The sequence below is a fragment of the Vanessa cardui genome, chromosome 22, assembly GCF_905220365.1.
Source record: "Vanessa cardui chromosome 22, ilVanCard2.1, whole genome shotgun sequence".
NCBI lineage: Eukaryota > Metazoa > Arthropoda > Insecta > Lepidoptera > Nymphalidae > Vanessa > Vanessa cardui.
This window is the reverse complement of record NC_061144.1, coordinates 3,687,163-3,710,443: the sequence shown is the minus strand read 5'-3', so window position 1 is coordinate 3,710,443 and position 23,281 is coordinate 3,687,163. Positions and strand designations below refer to the sequence as shown.

Genomic DNA, 23,281 nt, shown 5'->3' with positions numbered 1-23,281 from the left:
TCAAGATAAGGACGTAGACATTTTGTTTTATTTTTTTATATATGCTATAGATTGGTGAACGAGCATATGGACCACCTGATGGTAAGTGGTAAAACGGCCCATAATCAATGTCTTTATAAGAAACATTAACCATCATTTACATCGTCCTGCGTCACCAACTTTGGTAACTAAAATGTTATGCCCCTCGTGCCTGTAGTTACACTGCGTCACTCACCCTTCAGACCGGAATACAACAATACTAAGTACTGTTGTTTGGGGATAGAATATCTGATGAGTGGGTCGTACCTATTCCGACGGGCTTTAACAAAGCCCTACCACCTAGAAAATAAAATAATAAATAGACTAATATTTGACGGCCAACCTTAAAGATAAAAATGACCAATTTAATTTTTTTCTTTGTTTCAGACAATGCATCGAATCAACACGCTACTGAACACTTCGTTTAACGAATGGATTCGTCAAGGCTAGTGAGGCGATGACGTGGCCAGTCGAAATGCGAGCAGCTCGTCTCTTGGGCTACCGGCTCAAGATTGGTCTGGTGGTCATCATCATCATGGTTCTTGGGTTCTTCAATGAGAGTCAAGGTAAGTCAGTTGTCTTATTTCATGCCTTATGTAAACAAACAAATGTTTATGATTTGTCAAGAAATATAATGAGAGAAATGTTTGCTAGTAATTCTAAGTAATTTAACAAACAATCTTTCACTTCTAGGAATTATTTGATATTTATAAATATATAGTAAAAAATCTCATCAAATCAGATAAGGTTGAAAAATATCGCCACCGCTTTAGCGAGTGTTCAAAGTGTCTATATTATAACTACGTGTTTAATTTAAATAAATTTACCAGAATTATTGTAAATTATTTCCTGACTCCAAACGAAAACAATTTTATTTATTTTCACACGCAAGTAATCTCTTCTACTATCCACATTTTTACCTCATGCGTTAATTCCACAAAGTTTTATTAAGATATATGTATTACATATAATATGACGGTTGAAGCTGAAATAATGTTAGCTTCATTTTACCGAATATTTTTAAAAAGTTTGAGCTCTCGGCAGAGATTTATTTAGACGAAAACAGATATGCACTTCGATGTTGAAAATGTAATATCCGACCAAGATATATTGCTGGATTTGTTTTGTGAATCTTATTAGACATTAGACATGTATACAAACATACTTACTTGAAGATATACTCACAACTATTTAACCAAAAAGCCATATCATTGGGTCACCTGATAATAAGTGATTTTTTTTTTTTTTTTTATGGCATAGGTGGCAAACGAGCAGGAGGCTCACCTGATGGAAAGTGACTACCACCGCCCATGGACACCTGCAACACCAGGGGTCTTGCAGGTGCGTTGCCGGCCTTTAAGAAAGGAGTACGCTCTTTTCTTGAAGGTTCCCATGTCGTATCGGTTCGGAAAAACCACCGGCGAAAGCTGGTTCCACAAAGTAGTTGTGCGAGGCAGAAAATGTCTGAGAAATCGCGCTGTTGTGGATTTTCGGACATCAAGGTGGTGCGGGTGAAACTTAGAATTTTGGCGAGATGTCCGAAGGTGAAATTCAGCAGCCGGGATTAATCCGAACAATTCCTCGGAACATTCCCCGTGAAAAATTCGGTAGAAGATGCAGAGTGATCCAACATCTCTACGCAACGCCAAAGGATCAAGGAGATCGGAAAGGGCTTGATCGTCGATAACTCGGGCCGCTCTACGTTGAATGCGGTCAAATGGAAGGAGCTGGTACTGGGGAGCACCCGCCCAGAGGTGAGAGCAGTACTCAATGTGAGGCCGAATTTGCGCCTTGTAAAGTTTTAGGCGATGGGCCGACGTGAAATACTGTCTCGCCTTGCTGAGCACACCCAGCTTTTTTGAAGCCAATTTGGCTTTGCCTTCCAATTGACCGCGGAACTGAACGAGGCTCGAAATATCAACGCCAAGTATTCCGATACTACCTGTAGCGGCTATCGGAATGTTCTCAAATTGTGGAGATACGACAAATGGTGTTTTTTTAGCGGTTAACGCGCAAACTTGCGTCTTTTTGGGGTTGAAATGGACTAGATTTAGTCGGCCCCAATTCGAGACTTCGTTTAACGAAGATTCGATTTCAGACACAAGTTTGTTCCGGTTCTCTTCGACGTTTTCCCGAGAAATATTAGCGCGGCCGGTGTATAAGGTGTCAACGGTACTGTCGTCTGCATAGCAATGAATGTTCCCGATTTGCAACAAATCATTGATATGCAGAAGAAACAGAGTGGGTGATAGAACGCAGCCTTGTGGAACACCAGCATTGACGATTTTTAAGTCGGAGCATGCACCGTCGACAACGACCTTGATGCTCCGATCTGCCAAAAAGCTGGTAATCCAATTGCATAATTTCCCGGGAAGCCCATAGGAAGGAAGCTTCGAAAGAAGCACTTTGTGCCAGACGCGATCGAAGGCCTTCGCTAAGTCCAAGCTGGCTGCTAATGCCTCCCCCTTGCTCTCAACTGCTTCAGCCCATCTATGAGTAAGGTAAACTAGAAGATCACCGGCCGACCGACCCCGACGGAAACCGTACTGGCGGTCGCTAATCAGCTGGTTCTCCTCTAGATACCGCAGGAGCTGGCAGTTAATAAGGGACTCCATTACCTTGGAGAGCAAGGAGGTGATGGCTATAGGCCTATAATTGGACGGATCTGAGCGGTTGCCTTTTTTAGGGATCGGGTGCACCAAAGCTGTCTTCCAGGAGTTCGGGACGACGCCTAATGTGTAGGATTGCCGGAAAAGACGCGTTAAGACCGGTGCCAACTCGGGAGCACATGTCCGTAGCACGATTGGAGGGATGCCATCAGGTCCACTCGACTTATGAATATCCAAGGAAAGAAGTGCTTTGCGAACTGCACTTTGCCGGAATTTAACCTCCGGCATCGTGGTATCACACCGCGGAATTGTCGGTGGAGACTTTCCTTGGTCATCCAGAGTCGAGTTCGACGCGAAGAGAGAGCCTAAAAGATCAGCTTTCTCTTTCGCGGTATGGGCCAATGACTCACCGTCCCTGTGCAGAGATGGAAACGAAGGCTGACAGAAATTCCCTAAGACAGCCTTAGCGAGAGACCAGAACGCACGTGTTCCTGAAGGGAGGCGCACCAGTCTTTCGCCAATTCTGCCAATGTACTCCGTCTTCGCCCTAGCAATCACGTTTTTGAGGGACCTAGAGGCAGAGTTATATTCCTTTTTGAATGCGCTGGTATTTACATCACGAGACGCAGATGCATTAGCCCAGGTTTGATAGCGTTCCCACTTTCGGCGTGATGCCGTTTTGCAGAAGCGACCAAACCAAGGCTGGGACTTGCCACCGATGGGTACTGCAGAGTAAGGAATGAATAGTTCCATACCCTGAAGCAACACATCGGCAACAGAGTCAGCAGCAGCGTTCGGATCATCCGGCGAGAAATAAATCTGCCCCCATGGGTAAGATGCAAAAAAAGACCGCATCCCATCCCAATCTGCTGACTTGTAGTGCCATACTCGGCGGCACCCAACAAAGCGAGGACGTGAGTACCGCATAACCGGCACTGTACTCCGGACGAGACAGTGGTCCGACGAGCCCAGAGGGGGATCGACGGTAACCTGATAGCCATCCGGATGCGAAGTCAGCAGAAGGTCCAACAGGGAAGGTGTATGATCCTCCACATCCGGTATTCGCGTTGGCGAGTTGACCAGTTGTGTCAGATCATATGCTAGAGCGAAGTCCAGAACAGATCTACCCGCATGATCGGTGGTGCGTGAGCCGAGCCATTCAGCGTGGTGGGCATTAAAGTCGCCCAGAATAATGATCTCTGCGGATGGAATCTGCTGCAGCACGGAATCTGTAGCCAATTGGACGTGCTCAACCAGTCGGTCGGTTTCGGCATTACCGCTATGGGACCTATAAAGGCACGCATAGATTCGCGGATGGTCATCGCAGTCTACACGCAGCCAGATAATCGATAGATCCTGTCCTTCAAGGCTGCCGAGGTGTCGAGAACAGATATCATCTCTGACGTAAACGCATACCCCAGCTCGTGGCACAAAGGAATGTTCCAATTTGTACCCAGGGTACGAAAGGAAAGTCGTATCGGCAGGAGAAGATATCTGGGTCTCGGTTAGAAAGAGCAAGGCCGGCTTCGCCGTTTCCAGATGGTAGTGAACGGCGTGGAGGTTAGAGTTGAGTCCCCTTATGTTGCAGAAGTCCACAGCGAGGGTGGTAGGGGTTGCCTTATGATGCCTGCTCCGCTTGCCTCGAACAGTGGCGAGCGCAAAATTGCCCCCCCCCCCAGAATTCGGAGGGCAGCCTGGGTATCCCTGCTCAGGTGGTGTATGTCCTGAGCATGGATGCCCAGAGAGGAATTCTCCACCGCTCCCTCCTGGGGTAATTTAACCATATTCTGCACAACCATCAAGTTTTGGGGGGGAGGGGGATTGGGCCTCCGGAACTCTCACTTACCGGGCGAAACGCGGTAACATAGCTACCACTTTACGCCGATTTTAAGTGAGAGAGTGGTACTTCCCCGGGCGTGCCGGCCCATTCGGCTGTAACCCGAAGGTATACAGCGGGGCACTACCACTTATAGATCAGCACATATATAAATATTACGTTTAAGAAATAATACCCATTCCTTACAACACACCAATTCACAACCAACCCTAGGAGTTAAGATGGTTCTTGATACATACACTGGCTCACTCACTCTTCAGGCACAATAATACTGTTGGTAGTAGAATATCTGATAAGTGGGTGGTTTCCCAGACAGGCTTACATAAAGCTCTACTACCATATAAAAATATGTGGAAAATAATTGATTGTTTTATTGTAGTATACAGTGTAAGTGAGCCAGTGTAACAGTAAATAAAACGAATATCTATTTGCGTACTAGCGAATCATTTGCACGTCTACCTCCCTTAGCTTTTTTTATGAAACATATTCCACTCTGGTATTTGAATTAAATAAGAAGAATATTTTTTCATCATCAATATTCTTGAGATAGGACTTTTTAAATATTTCAATCCCAAAGATTCGTTACATCAGTTATTAAATATTTTACTGCCGAGGAAATTGTTAAACGTTATGTTAACGAGTACTAATAAACTCAGTATCATTTAAAATAAGTTATACGGCGTTATTCATTAAGATTTGAAATATTAATTTACACTTTTTTTTCAATAAACGGTTTTAAATTAAACGTTAGCATATTTGTAATATCAACCGATGATTGCGGATGAAGGAAAATATCGTGAGGAAACCTGCATACGTCTAATTTAATTCTGCCATAAACTTGCATTGGAAAAGCGTGGTGGAATATGTTCCAAAACCTTGCCCTCAAAGGAATCGGAGGCCCAGCAGTGGGAAATTTACAGGCTGTTATTGTATATTTATAATGTTATTGGCTATGATAACATTAAATTAAAATATTTTTAATTTTTGAGCTTTTGGTCATTATTAATTGATTATTTGGTACTAAGAAATTGTCAAAATTTATTTATTATATATTTATTTAAACTTTATTGCACAACTATTTAACAAAAAATAAATTGAGCAAAAGGCGGGCTTAAAGCTATATAGCCTTATCTACCAGCCAACCTTAGCACATGCAAGAGAGAGCGTACAGTAGATGCATAAAGCCATCCTTATATTGAATTACATTACATACATATATATACATATATATATATATATATATATAAACATACATACACTTACATAAATATATATATTATAAATATATACATATAACATACAGTTAATAATATACTAATGATAAAGTAACAAAAGGTTAACTAAATTTATATTCTTTTTAATAACGGAAATTTTGGCCGCCGCGCCAATTCTCATAAGAGACTATCCAACTACGCAGGACGAATATTATAATCGAATGGAATGACAAACCATACAAGACTAGAAAGAGTTTAGGCACTAGACTAACAGCTTTTCATGCTTACCGAAGCACGTAAAAGTACAGTCAGAGTAAGAAAACCTTAGTCAGTTCTCAAATTAATTCCTTTATCAAGGCTTAAACTCATAGTACCTTTTGAATCTAAACATCCAATCATGGCGACGCAATATGTCAATCGGTATAGCAGACTATCGCTCATACTTAACACACGAAAATGGACATTAAGGTGACGAAACATTTCTTACCCTGACTGTAATTACCATATTCAGAGCTGCTATGAAAAGTTTTTGACGGTATTCAATACTTTTTATCGGTCTGATCTGGGGCTTGAACCCAGGACCTTAGGAACAGCACTAGAGCAAGATAATGTATTTAAAAAATACATAGATAATTATATTAAAAAAAATTAAAAATATTATAATTTTCAAAAAATTACACGTTCCTTTACCATTTTGAACCTAGTAAAGATGATAAATAAAACCTTATGTGTGATGGGTGATGGATGGGTGAATTAAGTCATTACATTTTGGCGATAAATAGGTTTAAGTTAAGGACTGTTTCTGCACTTACTTATATGATATTTACAACTATTTTACAAAAAAATTAAGCAAATTATAGTAGATTTTGATTTTACAAGCACGTTACAGAAATGCCTAGATTTGATCCCACAGTATTCGATTCACACAGTACCAACCCAACTACTAGTTACCAAAGTTTAATTTAACACAGAGAATCCTTTATAAATTCTGCTTCCAACTCTGTTCGGACATCTGCATTTAATTAACTTTTAGGCACCTCATTCAAGTATTTATCTCTAATACCGAACACTGTTTGTAATCAAAAACAGGTCAGAGCATTATTCCAATTACCAGATTCCGCATAAGCCTAATTAGTGGTCTTTGCGTTAGGACATTAATCGACCATTACTTACTTTTTACGACCACATTCACTTAACTGCATTTGCTAACTGCAGAATAGTCGTTGAATATTAGTTAGTGGATATACAAATTGACTGCCGGCATCGCATAATGCGTTCAGACTTAGATGTAGCATCGACAAATTCAATAAAACCGACAAATGCCGATTGATACGACCAATATACATAGCACCCTGTCGCGCCATTCGACGCTATTCGTCGCTATAGATTCTCGCGTCAGTTCAACCCGAGAAAGCAAGTACATGTAAATCAACGTGTCAAATTGACGAATAAATTATGTCATATGTTATTGCAAGTTACGTTTGTGTAAAGATCATATTCACATAAATAAATAAATATTGATAATTTGGGATGGCGTACTTAATTCGGATGTGATCGGTTTTGCGAATTTTGCCGATGCTACATCTAAGTTATGTCGTACTATAAGTAATTCAAACTCGATTCCCGGAATTAGACGGAAACGTTGTGCGTGTTTTTTGAATGTCGATTTTCGATTTCAATTTTAATTGGAAATGTTTTCGTTGTTTCAAGATCTATTTTTTAGTTTTAAACTATTTTAAAATGGTTGAATTTATCGCTTTTACTTATGGTTGAACGGATATGCGTTTTCAGAAATCGATTGTGATAAATTACTTTTATACTTTTACTAACGGAGATTAAATCGAATCTTGTCACGAATATTAGTATGACATGAAAAAAGATTTGACGTGGGACACCCGGTTGGAATGTCGTTCCTTTCATAATAAGTATATTATTTATTAACTAGCTGTGCCCGCGACATCGCGTGCGTGCCTTAGTTTCTCCTTATCTACTTATCTACTAACTATCTGCCAAGTCCCGTCAAAATCGATCCAGCGATTTTAGAGATTAGCCGGAACATACACATAGTCAGACAGACAAAAATTGAAGTATATTACAAACAGACAATCAAATTTAATTTTATTATATGTATAGATATAGGAAAACATCAGATATTTTTTTAGTTTTTTATTATTATGATGTATTATGAAAAATCTTACAGAAACTAAAATAGTACTAAAATATAGTCAAAATAATTATACATTAAAGCTCAGCAGTAATAGAAAGGGACAAAGAGAAAGAGAAAGACAACAAAAGGTCATTTGAAGAAGGTTTCTCCTGACGTGAGCATTTTTACCTGTTCAGACTCTAAGCCCCGTAAACGTAACAATATGTCAAAAAATGTATATTACATTACAAAAAAGTAAGTTTCCATTTATTTTAGCCCATGTTTATTTATTGTTTATATTTAATAAAAAATTATTTCAATATCTTCACATTCGAATTTTAAACATCAAGGAATAAATAAAATTTATTTATTTAAATTTTGTATTCGGTTATTTGTTTGGAATGCTTGTTATTTGAATGTTTATAATAAAAACATAAATCATATCATCAATAAAATGACTGTAGTTTACGCTCTTGGTAATAAGTTATATTTGTGTGCGTGCGACGTTGAGTACAGATAGCAAATAAATATATTATGTATGTTAAGTAGAATTAAAAAAAAATAGTTTTACGTACCTACGAACGAATAGATCTATAGAATTATATTTGTTATGTGATTGGTGGAAAACTCTAGTTTATTGTATTAGTAGAAGAAAGAACACAGTTGAATTTACATTCCGAATCAGCGGTCGAATAGCATTTAAATTCATCTCCCAAAATAAACTCAACTCTAGTTTCTGAACGCTGACGAAATTCAATTTTCCTAATTTTACATGAATCTGGGTTGTGATTGGTCCATGTTACGATGACGTAATAAGAGGCCAATAAGCGTTCAGTATTAAGGAACGTTGATTAGTTTTGGAAACTGTTCGAAATTTCAAAATTTTATAATCATTAAAAAAAAATGAAAAATCATTGAATAAAAATCAAGCGGGTCAAAGCAGTGTTATATATAAACTCCTAGTCTTGTCAAAAAAAAGAAGGACCATTATTAGCTCAGTAGAAGAAATTACAGGGATGCTCCATAAAATATAAATTTCATGTCATATCATAAAATATTATACTTTTCTGATTAAAAAGATATCAGAATGACAAAGTCTATATATTGCTACACATTTTAATCCACATGGAGTTTCCATTTAATTAGTTTAGACAAAGTTCTATAACTTGTTCTTATTCATATAAGCTATCACTTTGTCTTTTTATACAACTAAATATAAAATGGAATATTTATCTTTGCATCTGACGCGAATGAAATCCCACTTGTATGTTTTATTTAAGCAAAGCAAAGAATGATGGTAAAGCTAATATGAAATCCTCGTTTCGCTATGTTAACCACTTTATGAACTAGTTATAACCCACGTGTTTGCTTTCGTGAAATTCTGATATAAAAGCGGCATTATCGTAACGGTTAATACAAAGGTCTGTTAGTGTATTTAATAGAAAGTCTTAATAGTTCTTGGTGATAGGGCTTTGTGCAAGCCCGTCTGGGTAGATACCAACCACTCATCAGTTATTCTACCGCCAAATAACAGTACTCAGTATTGTTGTGTTCCGGTTTGAAGGGTGTGTGAGCCAGTGTAACTACACGCACAAGGGACATAACATCTTAGTCTCCAAGGTTGGTGGCACATTGACGATGTAAGAAATAGTTAATATTTCTTACAGCGTCATAGTCTATGGGTGATGTAGACCACTTACCATCAGATGGCCTGTATGATCGTCTGCCAACCTATACCATAAAAAAAAGAAGAGCATCAAATTGTATATTTTTGTTTTATTAGTATAAATTGCGATGAACCAATGTTCTGATTTTAAAACCGAAGCATCTTTGAACTTGAATGTGCATTGCTTTTAATATATTTCGACTCTCAAATTCTGTCATATTTGTACCCAGCAACCTGTATTGGAGCAGCTTAGTGGTAGATGCAAGACTTCTCCTTAAACACAAAAATGACTGAACACGTTCAATGCGGAGCGAGCTATATGCCTTTCGGTGCGGCTTAGAAAAATATAGATTTCTTTGTCGTGTGAATGCCGTAAACTATTTGATATATTTTCTAGTCATAAATATAATACCGCACTAAAGAAATATAATTCGATCACATCAATTCATCACATCACATCGTAATTTAATTTCTTAAATGGGTTCTAACAAGTTCTTATGATAGTTTTCATACGAGGTTTTAAACATTACGTATTTACAAAGTGTCACATTTGACCTTACGATTTCCATATTACCTAATAAATTAAAATAACGGATACAGACTTACTATTTTTTTAAAAATAAATTGGAAATTTGAATTGAATCCTAATGTATACTTTTGTTTATCTTTTACCAATCTCTACAATTTATGCACAAAAAACACGTTAATCCATTGATGGAATGAGAAAAATCAAACACACTTTCGCATTCATAATATTAGCTGGGATTTACGCATTATTTCTCACTGCAGGAAGTGTATTTTGTTTGTTGTTGCCTCGATGCTCTTATTCATTTATCAATAATGACTATTCTATTAACAGATTCGACGCACATTGGTCACTTTTAAAATTAGAACGCGCCAAAGTAACCTTATACAAATTCGAAATTCGGATTTATTTTTATAATGGAACGCTGTTTTATTTGCGTTGAATTTTGTTTATTTGACATTTATGGGTGATGCTTAGGTCCCTTGGGACCTCTAAACCTCGTTTACGCAGTGCGAGCTTCTGACAGTTGACAGCTGCTTGAATTGCTAGTGGTGTTAAAAAATACACAAACCAATCCAAATCGTCTTGAAACTCGCGACTTATTACCGAAAGTATCCGAACATGTGTGAAGATATGTGTGTGTAGTACTGTCATACGAAGTTGGGAAGTTGTTTGAGTGAATGCAAAAAAAATGTGCAGTGTTTTACAGGTACTGTTTAACTCGCAAGAGCAAGTAATTTGTATAATACGTCCACGTAGTGCTAGCAGCTACTGCATAGGCCATCTCTCGCAGTCGAACTTTTTAAGATTAGAACGATGAGATTTTTTGGTGAATTCTATACTATTATAAAAACAACATCATTGTGTCAGTATTCAATTACTTCGTATTTAATCTTAATATATTTATTTATACTTAGTGGTATAGCTTAGCCATTTTAACCTGCCCTGCAATATTCTCGTATTCCAAATAGAAGGATGTGTAGTAAAGTGACAGCCTGTAAATTTCTCACTGGTGGGATGAGTCCTCCTCTTCCATTAAGGAGAGTGTTTGGAACATATTCCACCACGCTGTTCCAATGCGGGTTGATGGAATGCACATGTGGCAGAATTTCGATGAAATTAGACACATGCAGATTTCCTCACGATGTTTTTTTTCACCGCCGAGCATGAGATGAATTATAAACACTAATTAAGTACATATATACAGTGGTGCTCGCCTGGGTTTGAACTCGCAATCATCGGTTAAGATGCACGCGTTCTAACCACTGGGCCATCTCAGTTCAAGGATGTGTGAGCAAGTGTAAATACAAGCACGAAAGATAAAACATCTTAGCTCTCAAGGTTGGCGGCGCATTAGCGATGTAAGGGATGTTTAATATTTCTTACAATGCTAATATCTATGAGCGACTGTGACACCATTACGCGACCCATTTGCCCGTCCACCTACTTATATTATAAAAAAAAACTATGTTCGACAAGAAAAAGCGACGATATGCTCCTCTGATGCGAATTAATTGTCAATGTATAATTCGATACCTCCTACGCATTACTAATAACATGATTTTTGACAAATATTTTGGTACTATCATGTATTAAAATATAAATATTACACCTCCGTGAAAACTAGGTTTTTATATTTTCTTTAAATACCGAGATTTTACTTCTCATATAGTCGTGTTTTCGGTTGCGATGATTTGCGTTGATCTATTCAAGCGCGCACAAGTGAACCATGCCTCAGTTCCGACGTCGTATGCTGTAAAAAGAACCAAATATTGCTTCATATGTCCGACGCAAAACGTTAAGACTTTATGCATTTTCGACGATTGAATAAAGTCGTAAGGTATTGTTTTTTAGAAATTTTACTAAAATATGAATTTTTCATAATAAGACTTTAGCATACAGTCTGCGCTATGAATAAAATTAATCACAAACAGTATTTGGTGGCCAAGCAATGCAACGATTAAAGTTAAAAATCGCTCATCCGAAAAATCATAAATTTTGACATACGACTTAATGCGTCGGAGGTTTTGTATTATTGATACTGTTTATTTGCAGTAGCTATGTAATGTACTTTTCAGTTGGACCGTAATATGAGAACGTTTCACCTAAATTTAAATAAAGCGTCAAAACCGACTTACAAATTTAATAATACCTAAATGTATTAAAATCACAAGGTATACCTGTATCCAATGAAAATATTTATATTCATTAATACAAGACTAGACGAGACTTTTATTATTGTTTTATTTATAATTAAATTACCATATTTTATAAAAGCAAGAACTGTTTATTGTGATCTGCCAAACGATTACGGCACCAAAACTATTTCGCTTAGCCAACCCTCCATTAGTAAATATGTTCTATACAATGTTTGTTCCCAATTGTTTGATCAACAAATGCGATTATTTGGGCCAAATAGATTTATCACATAACGGAGTATGTTATTACCAATGGGTTGGTTCTGCAAATATTAGAGATTTGCAATATGTGTTTGCAACACGTTTAATCAATGTTTGTACAAATGTTTGAACAAATATGGTTTTTCACTTTGAAGTCGTGTTTTATTATCGGACGATGTGTTGCGTTGACATTTAAATTGGAACTTTGATGTTAAATATTGCGACAATATTTACGATTTCGCAATTATTTCGTTGAAATAATTTTGACTTAATACACTTGTTAAATTATTACACGTGTGATTGATTAATTGAAAACCAAAAATGGGCCAAATTTTCAACTTGTTAGAAAATAAGAACAGTTTTTAGTAATTCCATCATCAGTATATAGTAACGATCCTTGTGTTGTTAGATTATATAGAACTATGCCTCCAATTAATTGTCATATTTCCGTCTCTTCTCTTTCTTCTGGAACTTGTTTTCAACGCTCGTCGATTGATTATATAAATTACTTCACTGATGGTTATAAGTATCATCTTACATTAACTTCTTATTTCTTTTATTCATATTCGTGCTTGAGTTACTGTTGATTTCTTAATCCTTCAAGATGAATATTTTCTAATTTTCCTTGGTGTAAAGGTGTAAGTGTATGTTTGGAAGGCTTAGAGTCTAGTTCCATCAGGGTTGCATTCTGTCTCCTCTTATCTTCCTAATGTTTATAAAACAGCACTAAATAAGTATTTCTGACCTTCGAGAAATAACTTTTTATAATAAATGGTACATGAATATTGTATCAGATGGTATCGTAATTATTTACTCAATTGAAATGTATTAAAAGTTGCCGACGAAGCTTGTTTCTAAATGTTAGTACATATTTGGCTTTAATTATTTGAGTAGAAATTTAAAGAAATACTATAATTCAAAGAGATATTATTTTTTGTGACATATATTCTGGTCCTTTGTATGTAATTACACCAGCTTAAGTGAGATTTATACTTTATCGCTTTTGATGTGCGTTCAAAGGGGATCACGCACGGCGAAATCATTCTGTATAATTGTTTTTGTTTACGTACTTTTACCGAGTTTTGTGGTTTTATATTTAATTATTAATTTATAATATTTCAAGACCACAAATATATGAAACAATTTTGTTTTTGTTCACATTTTTAAATGTTCTTTCTATTGATAAATCACTATTGAACCATTATACCATTTAGTAAGTAGGTCAGTAAGTTTAATCGATTATTAATATCCTTTGGAGACCTTTATTATCATCGTTCTCTCCATAAATATATTTACATAACATATATTAATGTTAAAGCCTTAATTGTATATAAATATCAATTTTAAATAGCTTCTGTGTAAACCATGATCGTTTGGCTTAGTGGCAAGAATGATAGCAGTATTCACATGGATCCTATAAGCAATAAGACGATTAATAATTTTATATCTTCATTCACTGGTCATGATTAACTTATATACACGCAGCTTATAAATCGTTTCTTAGACTATCAACACATTGATAGTTGTCAAACTTTAGACTATATAGTATTAAGAGTATGTTTATATTCCAATCTCCTGTTTTCAGAATTCCATTTTTGAATAAACAAAAAAATTTTGGAAGAGAATTTATAATTAATTATCTGTGAATTACTGCTTAATATTAAAATTATTAGTTGTGGTAGTTAAAGGACTTATTTTATTTTACGAATAAATTTATTGCGCGTTTCGCCGCAGAAAATCCAACGCTAATTACTTAATTGGTAACATATGATGTATGTGTTGGGGATTAAATCAGTCAGCTGAGTTAAGTAATTACTTTTAGCAGCCGTTAAAAGTAACCCTTGAAGATTAACTACGCAGTTTCACTTTGACGTGCAAACATAGCCTCTAATTTATTACCAGAAAAAAATTCACAAGTGTTATTCTTTTTTTAAATATATAATATATTTTCGTAATTAATTAATTTGCTCCCAATTCTGGTATTTGTATTCATATCGCATTGGAAACTGTGAATATTTAAGATCAAATGGCGAGTGAGCCAGTGCACAATCAATGGACATCTTGGTATCCAAAGTTGTTGGCGTATTTATATTATTGTATGCCAGTGAATATCAGGTAACCGAGTATCATATTGTGGTATTTTTAGTAATCTGTCTGCCTATATTAAAAAAAATATATATATTATAAGTTTTACTAATATTTCTTAAAATTAATAGAATTTGATAATGAATAGATAAGTCAAGTTATGGCTTATCTTTCTGTCTATGTGTTGTGGTTTAATATCGACTTTCTTAGACAATATGTATTCTTAAAAAAAGCACTAAGCTACTTAGTGGTAGGGCTTTGTGCAAGCCCGTCTGGGTAGGTACCACCCACTCATCAGTTATTCTACCGCCAAATAATAGTATTCAGTGTTATATTCCGGTTTGGAGGGTAATTACACTGGCTCAATCCAGTGTAATTACAGGCACAAGGGACATAACATCTTAGTTCCCAAGGTTTGTGGCACATTGACGATGTAAGGAATAGTTAATATTTCTTACTAGCTTCATTGTCTATGGGTAATGGTAACCACTTACCATCAGGTGACCTATAGGCTCGTCCGCCAACTTATACCATAAAATAAAACTTTTTTTAATATCAATTGATTGATTTTTTAACAGAATTCTAAGATTTCTTACAGACCACTATTCTCAGATTATACAACAAAATGTATATGGAACGTATGAAAGTAAAGCAACAAACAACAACAGTCTTTCAATTTCCCACTGCTGGGCCTCCTCTCCCTTTGAGAAGAAACAACAAAAGCGAATACAAAATGAAAAACCAAGTCCGGTAATACGGAGCGGTGCGGTTTTTTTGTAAAACGTCAAATCTGACTTTTACTGACGTATTAACAGATTGTTAATTACTACACATGAGCGGGAAATTGCAATACTTTTGTATTTTATTCGCCTTTGTTGCTTCACTATAATGGTATGTGTGTTCCACTTGCATTTTATTTTATTAATACATCGTATATAACAAAATCGTTTTTTCTATCCCTATAGCCTATTTTTGCTTAAATCTTTGAAACCACGCAACGGATTTCGATGCGGTTTTGAATAGATAGAGTGATTCGAGAGGAAGGTTTTTGTGCATAATACATGGACAATATAGTAAAGAAACGCTGATAATTTTAGATGTTTCTAATGTGATGTCGTAAATAAACAAATTCTCTAGTACATTTAGTATCAGCTTTGAACCCGAGCGAAACCGGGGCCGGTCGCTAGTACTATAATAAATTGCAAAGCGTTACAATACGCGTAAGTTAATATTCCAAATATTATGAATTAAAATTTCGCCAAAGTACAAGACACTTACTTACCTCGTTCTCTTATAACAATTATTGAGTTTTGTATTTATTATTATTATTTAATTCACAATGAAAGACCTTTATGATTAATTTTCAATAAATATATAGCGATGTTATCTGTACTGTAATATATATTTTAGTTGGAGTCACCAACTCCTATTAACATCGTCACTAAAGTGTCTCGCCATTTGAAACTTTGTGAGCTTAGATGTTATACCCATTGTACATGTTACACTGGCTCACTCACGCTTTAAACCGGAACAGTACAATACTAAATATTAATTAATTAGGTATTCGATTTTTATTTTATAATTTTTGCTAAAGGTTGGCGGATAAGCCTATGGGCCACGGGATGGTAAGTCGTCACTACCGCCCATAACACAATAGCGCTGTAAGAAATATTAACCATTCCTTACATCATCAATGCGCTTGCACCTTGGGAACTAAGATGTTATATATCTTATGCCTACAGTTACACTGGCTCACTCACCATTCAACCCGGAACACAACAATATTAAGTACTGTTGTTTGGCGGTAGAATATCTAATGAGACGCGCTTGCAGGAAGCCGTACCACCAAATAAATTTATATGTTAACAAAACCAGCATTTCATTAATACTTGTCCTTTTGTGGGCCATATGAAATATCGTATTTACCGTAGAATAGAGGGTCTTGGAAGTGGTACAGGTAGATTTTTTTTGTAATGATATTACGAATTTTTATTACATTTTATATTATTAAAGATATACTTATATGTACTATAACTTCTTGGTTTGCGATGAGTAACATTTCAAGGTCAAATTTGAATGTTTCATTTATATAATTGAGACAGATTTATATACATTTATACATAGAGACTATCAATGGTTTGAGAAGTTACAGAAGTTTATTTTTTTGCGACCAAAAAAAAGGGACAAGGATTATTATACGTTCAGATTGTAACACAATAATTTATTTTATAAACAATGCTCTTTAGATTATATAAACAAAAAATCAACAAAAATCTTCCTTGGACTTCGAGTCAAATTCACTTAAGACAAACAGACAGAGTTACTTTCATATAATATTAGTATAGTATAGATTTAAATTAACGTAAAACGAACAAAACCACGAGCCAGAGCTAGTATAAAACACTATATATCTCTGTATTTCACAAAATAGTATATAAAAGTTCATATCATTTCTAAGCACATCGTTCTGAGCATCATCGTAACAAAAGGTAACAATTTCGGAAATCGCGCAAGAAACAAAAGACATTTTAGTGTGCACGGATGTTATTAATGTTTTTCATTAGAGCGTACCTGCATATATAGAAACTGGATGTGACAGGAATTAATGTACGGTTAATATTAATTATCGTTCGTGAATATGATTTATTGTTTTGTTGTTCTTAATTCGTTATATTTAATTAATAATCAGACGTTTATATTATAAATATAGAATTGAATGAATGGATATTTGTTATTAATACTGATATATTTCAATATAGGTTATTAATATGTTCATAGGACTATTCTAGTAGTTACAGTCAAAATTACTCTCATGATTTAAGTCACATTAAAGTTTTTCATATTTTTACTTCTGCTAAGGCTTCATGCTAACCCATCTAAAAGTATTAATATCAGTTAATCAGCAGTATAAGCGTTTCATATTCCTAGTATAAGACTCTTCAAGAACTCAATGGAAAAAGGTGATAAAATATCTTATTTACTGATCCTACTAAATAAAAATATTTATAAAATAAAACTTTAAAGTCCACAGCGGTTTCGTTTGTACAGTTATCGTAGTATTACGCCTCAGTGCCTCGAGATTGTTGCTCGTCGATGGTAAAACACAGGAACGGTCCAAACTTTTTCTTTTATTCCAAATTATATCTTTTGCTGATGGACTGTGGAGTAATAATGAAAAAATATAAAACCTCCATCTTATTGCTTTTACTGGTGATAAGAGCTGGCCTATGTTTTGCCCGGAGGATCAGAATTGCGAAAAAGTAACTGGCGGTAGCTTCACATAATATATTTGGTAAATGACGATTTAAAAGTGCCTGTAAAGGTTTAATTGAATAAAAAATATTTTGATTTGATTTAACCGGAGAAATGCTAGCATTCTGCTACCATTAAGTACAGTCATGATTTGTATCATAATTATTTCAATTTTTATATAAGTGATGCCTTAATGTTAATAACTCTTGTGTAAATAAATGTTACGTACTGTTATTACTTTGTACTTAATATTATTGTAGAAGTGGGTTTGTTTATTCTATATTCACATACTCATCAATTCACAATGAAAGTTCCATACACATACATACAAGGTTCAAATTCTAACGATAACTAATACATTTATTCCAATTAATTATCTATTGAAACTCTCAACAGTAACAGTTAAAGTCAGTGATTTGTTTTTAACTTCAGATTTTAAATTCAAAATTATAGTCTAGAAAACAATATTAAAGGTAAAAGTTTTAAAATAATTAATTGTTATCAGTTCGAATTGGTGAATAAAATTGAATATATATGTATATTATGTCGAAAATTTAGAACGTTTTTTAAGTATATTTTATTATTTTGCCATTTCTTGTGTACAACAACAATAACAGCCTGTAAATTTCTTTTTTGGGTTATTATTGGGTTAAGGCCTCCTCTCCCGTTAATTAGAAGGTTTGGAACATATTCCACCTCGCTGTTCCAATGCTGGTTGGTGGAATACACATGTGACAGAATTTTTATGAAATTAGACACATGCAGGTTTCCTCACGATGTTCTCCTACACCACCGAGCACGAGATGAATTATAAAAACAAATTAAGCACATAATTATTCAGCGTTGCTTGCCTGGGTTAATTCAATCATCGGTTAAGATGCATGCGTTCTAACCACCGGGTCATCTCGGCTTATGCCGTAGAGTATATCTAAAAAAGAAACAAACAAGAGTTCAAATCTAAAAGTCAAGGTCTAATAAGCGTTTCTATAGAAAAAGGTTTTTGAAATCATAAAAGAGTAGTTCCGTATGTCTCCTGTGTATTAATGCAGATATTGAAAACGGTCTTACGAAACAGACTTGGTAAAGTTACCATGAAACATTTAAATATTGACGACCTCCGTGGTCAAGTGTAGATCATCATTAGTTTTCTATGTAGTTTTGGGTCTAGGTGTTTGTGGTGGTCGTTACTTCTGATTTTCCATAACACAAGTGCTTCAGCTACTTACATTGGGATCAGAGTAATGTATGTGATGTTGTCTCATATTTATATATTATTATTATTTTAATATTTATATTCAAGTTATTTTGAGGTTTTGTCACTATCACACAAGTCTCCTCTTTTTTAAGGGAGCGCTTGGAACTTATTCGATCAAGGTACGAATTGGTAGATATTCATCCAAGAATTAATGCAGGATTTATAATAACGTTTTTCTTTACATTGAGTTAGATTTATAGACGCAAATTAAGCTTATCACAACTCAGTCACAGTTAGTTCACTTGTTGTTGTAAGTGTTCCATCGCATAGGCGTCACGGTAGCGTGCGTAAGCGATCCCGTGGCGCCCGCCGAAAGACGGAGAGGGTACCGCTGGTTTTTTAGTGGGTAAACCCGGTGGACCTGGGCGCACTCGACGTCCAGGGAACCGGGGAGTCCCACACATCCCTCTACCTTCCATCACGTGGGAGAAGCGCATAACGCGTTTTTCCAGCGAGAAGAAAAAGAGTGTTCCATCACAGCTTTATATATTATTGTTACATAAAATTAAATGTATCCAATAACTTTGACCAAACTGTACACTATTGTATTGGTCTCGTTCTCTTTATCTAAAAGTTGTCTAGACCAGAATACTCCATTAGCGACAAGATTTTTGCAAACAGCATAAAAAATATTTTTATTTAGAACAACATATATCATTTAATATATATTTTGAATTGAATTGTTTGGTTTCAAAGTAAGGGAAGTCAGTTATATTCTGCAAAATCTATTTTGTAATTTTGAATTCAAAGTTATCAAACTTGTTACATAAATATAGATATGCTTTCCTAATTAATCTTAATATTTAATCTCTGATGATGTATTAAAATTAAATTATATTTAAAACGATGTATTCTAAATCCAATCACTGTTAATATATTATTTATGCAAACATATTTACAAGCACTTTATAGACAAGAGAAGTTGATAAAAATTTTCAAGTCTCCGCAAAGTCAAATCATCCCCCCCCCCCCTAGCAAAGTATGCGCTTCTGTAATAAAATTCCGCATATTTTTAACATCAGAAATATAAATGTGATATGTAAAAATATTTATAAAACGTATTTTTCGAAAAAAATATTCAATAGATGATTCATAAGAGTTAGTATGTTGGACCTTCATTTCTATTCAATTAACATATACATATATAACATAATTGGTAAATAAGAAAAACTTATTGTTGACTTGAATATATTGGCGTTAGAATTTATATTCCAAACTTGTATCTTTTTTTTATTTTATTACCTAAGGTATTTTATAGTCTACTTGAATATACTATATTTTAACTTTGTAATAGATCAGAATAAGAATTATTAAAAGGCGAAAGATTTATACGTTGTGTCGGCAAACCAAAGCCAAGATGGGCCTGTGGTTAGAACGCGTGCATCTTAACCGATTATTGCGGGTTCAAACCCAGACAAGCACCACTGTACACCATGTTTATATGCTTTAATTGTGTTTATAATTCATCACGACCTGTGAAGTGAACTGAAGGATAACATCGCGAGGAAATCTACATGTGTCTAATTTCATAGAAATTCTGCCACATGTGTATTCCACCAAACGCATTGAAACAGCGTGGTGCAATATGCTCCAAATCTTCTCCTCAAAGAGAGAGGAGGCCTTAGTCCAGCAGTGGGCCAGCTGCCAGCTGTAACTTTACGGGCTGTTGTTGTTGTTGTGAGAATTATTAATTCCAATTTCAAATTGACAAACTGTCGATATGTCAGCGTTATGTCGATAGAAAATGTTTTCATATATTCAATTCCCTTAAGTATTGTTATACAAACTCATATAGAGATACGGCTCAAAATTTTCCTATTACCGTTAATCGTAATCGTTTAACGCGTTTCCATTATAAGACGTACCTTTAAGCTCTAAGCGCTTGCCTCTTCCATTTGCATACTAATTCTGTACCGTAACAATGTTTCCCAAAAGGAATACAATGTAAAGTCGACAATAACAGCGCTAATTTCAAAACTTTGAGCGTTCAGATTTAATTTTGCTGCATAATTTTGAAGATTTTACCTGTGTTATGATTTCGAGCTATATAAAAATGTTTTTATTGAAATGGGTTATACTTTTTTATAGAGACTCTTTGATAAATACATTAGTAGTGTATAATTTTCTTATCTTCGATCGAAATTATGTAGTCCTACTATCTCTTAAACAATCTCTAAATAATATATAAAAATTTATTGACGTAACTAATAAATAAAATTTGAAATGAAAGTACCGGTTTTAAACACTTTTATTACGATATAATAATAAATTTGAATAGAAGTATGAAAATTAATTAATATTTGAACAGTATAATATTAAAATTTATTAATGCCACTAATAAATAAAATTTGGAATTAAACTACTTTTGGGTTTGATTTTGTATTTTTGTAATTTAATAATAATTAATTTTAATAAAATTATGAAAATAAGATACTGAAATATAATGATGTCATAAAAAACATATACAGAATTTGAGTAATGTTTTATGCAAATTTTGCCTTTTATTTCACAATAAAAGTTGTATGTTTTATAATTATACCAACAACAGCACTATAGTTCACATCTTGTGATGAAAATTCACATTTATTTCGTTGAGATTAAGCCATCTCATAGAAAAATAAATACATAATAATAATATCTTTCTTAAATCTACAAAGTATAAAGTTCCACGACATAGCGTTAATCCGTTGGAACAAACAAAACTTACCTCTTTAAGTAAGTATGACTAACGAGTTTTAGTTAAGTCTGAAAGTCGAGTCGGTATCCACGCGTACTTTTACAAGCAGTTCTTAGAATATTCTTTATAAAACAATGTAATCACAATACATATTCAGAGATAATTCTATAATTAAAATGATAGTTTTCTGTATTCAAACAAAAAAGTTCTTATATACCGCTCGTTTTCAATTCCACGTTTGAATTTTTTTTTTGGAACAGTTTCGAGAACTGAAAATTAATTGTGAGCCTTAGTTATTCAAGTAGTTTTTATTTAATTAAAAATAAATATCATAGCAATGAAGTATGTAGTTTAAATGCCATACACACTCGAGGAAGTAGACAGCAGAGGCCAAGTGGAGCTTGACGGTATAGGAGAGCATCATGTAATACCAATATGATGGCATACGAGTTGGTACCTGTGTGTAGTTGAAAACTAAACAATAAAATAAATAAATAAATATTGGACAACATCACATACATTACTCTGATCCCAATGTAAGTAGCTAAAGCACTTGTATTATGGAAAATCAGAAGTAACGACGGTACCACAAACAGCCGGACCCAAGACAACATAGAAAACTAATGAATTATCTACATCGACTCGGCCGGGAATCGAACCCGGGACCTCGGAGTGGCGTACCCATGAAAACCAGTGTACACACCACTCGACCACGGAGGTCGACTTGGTCGACAATGGTTATATTTTAAGGCTACATTCGATTGTACTAAGTTTTGACCGGATATTACCAGTCTTTTTAATCCTTTGTGGAACAAACGATTCCAAATGCAGTATAATTCGGTACAAACCTACCAAAATCAAACGGTAGCTATAAAAAAGAATAATTATTTATTTACCTTTCAGTGAAAAAAAACTTTTAAAACTCAAAAAATATAATTATAGTGTTCCTAATATTAAATTTTACATAGGTCGACTAGGTCTTTCCCTAAAACGCGTCAATAGAGTTTTCACTTCAAAAACTTTAGGTATAGGTTTATTATGATGAATTTAAACAATCTTAAAACTACCGTCATTTGATATGGCACTTCACTCATACTCGAGAATGTTACTAGATTAGCTTGTAAGTGCAACACTTAGGTACCATTTGAAAAGCATTTTGTTAGTCTTGAAATGGTTTAAATTTCCTCGGTTTCTATGCAAATCTAGATTGTAGCAAAGTTTGAAGCAGCTGCTAGTTCCCTATCGACTGACAAACTAGCGACGAACAGTTTTAACTCTGAGTTTATTATGGTAAGCGTCGTTGAGTTATTTTTCAGCTTAAAGACTCTAAATTAAAATTTTAATAGTCGTAAAATAGCCTAGGACCATCTTTGATAATTATATTTTACCCGACTGATTTTTTTTTTATTTCATAAATTTAACTTTTTGGAACACAGTTTTTTACAGAAAGTTTCTTTCCTTTCTCTTGTATAGTTTTAAATAATATTTTTGGATTTAGTAAAAAAAAACCGTTGTTATAATTTTTTTTATAATACTTTGGTGGATAAGCATATGGGCCTCCTGATGGTAAGAGGTCACCATCACCCATAGACAATGA

At 34.7% G+C, this 23,281-nt stretch overlaps 1 protein-coding gene across 1 annotated transcript in view; it reads left to right on the top strand.

Moving 5' to 3' along the window:
• Positions 1-407: 407 nt before the first annotated feature.
• Positions 408-23,281, top strand: part of LOC124539462 (zwei Ig domain protein zig-8-like) — an 84,731-nt gene continuing 61,857 nt past the window's right edge. Inside the window, exon 1 of the mRNA XM_047116857.1 lies at positions 408-584. Within this exon, the coding sequence (XP_046972813.1) occupies positions 476-584 (109 nt within the window). The 5' untranslated portion in view covers positions 408-475. The remainder of the gene's footprint in view (positions 585-23,281) is intronic.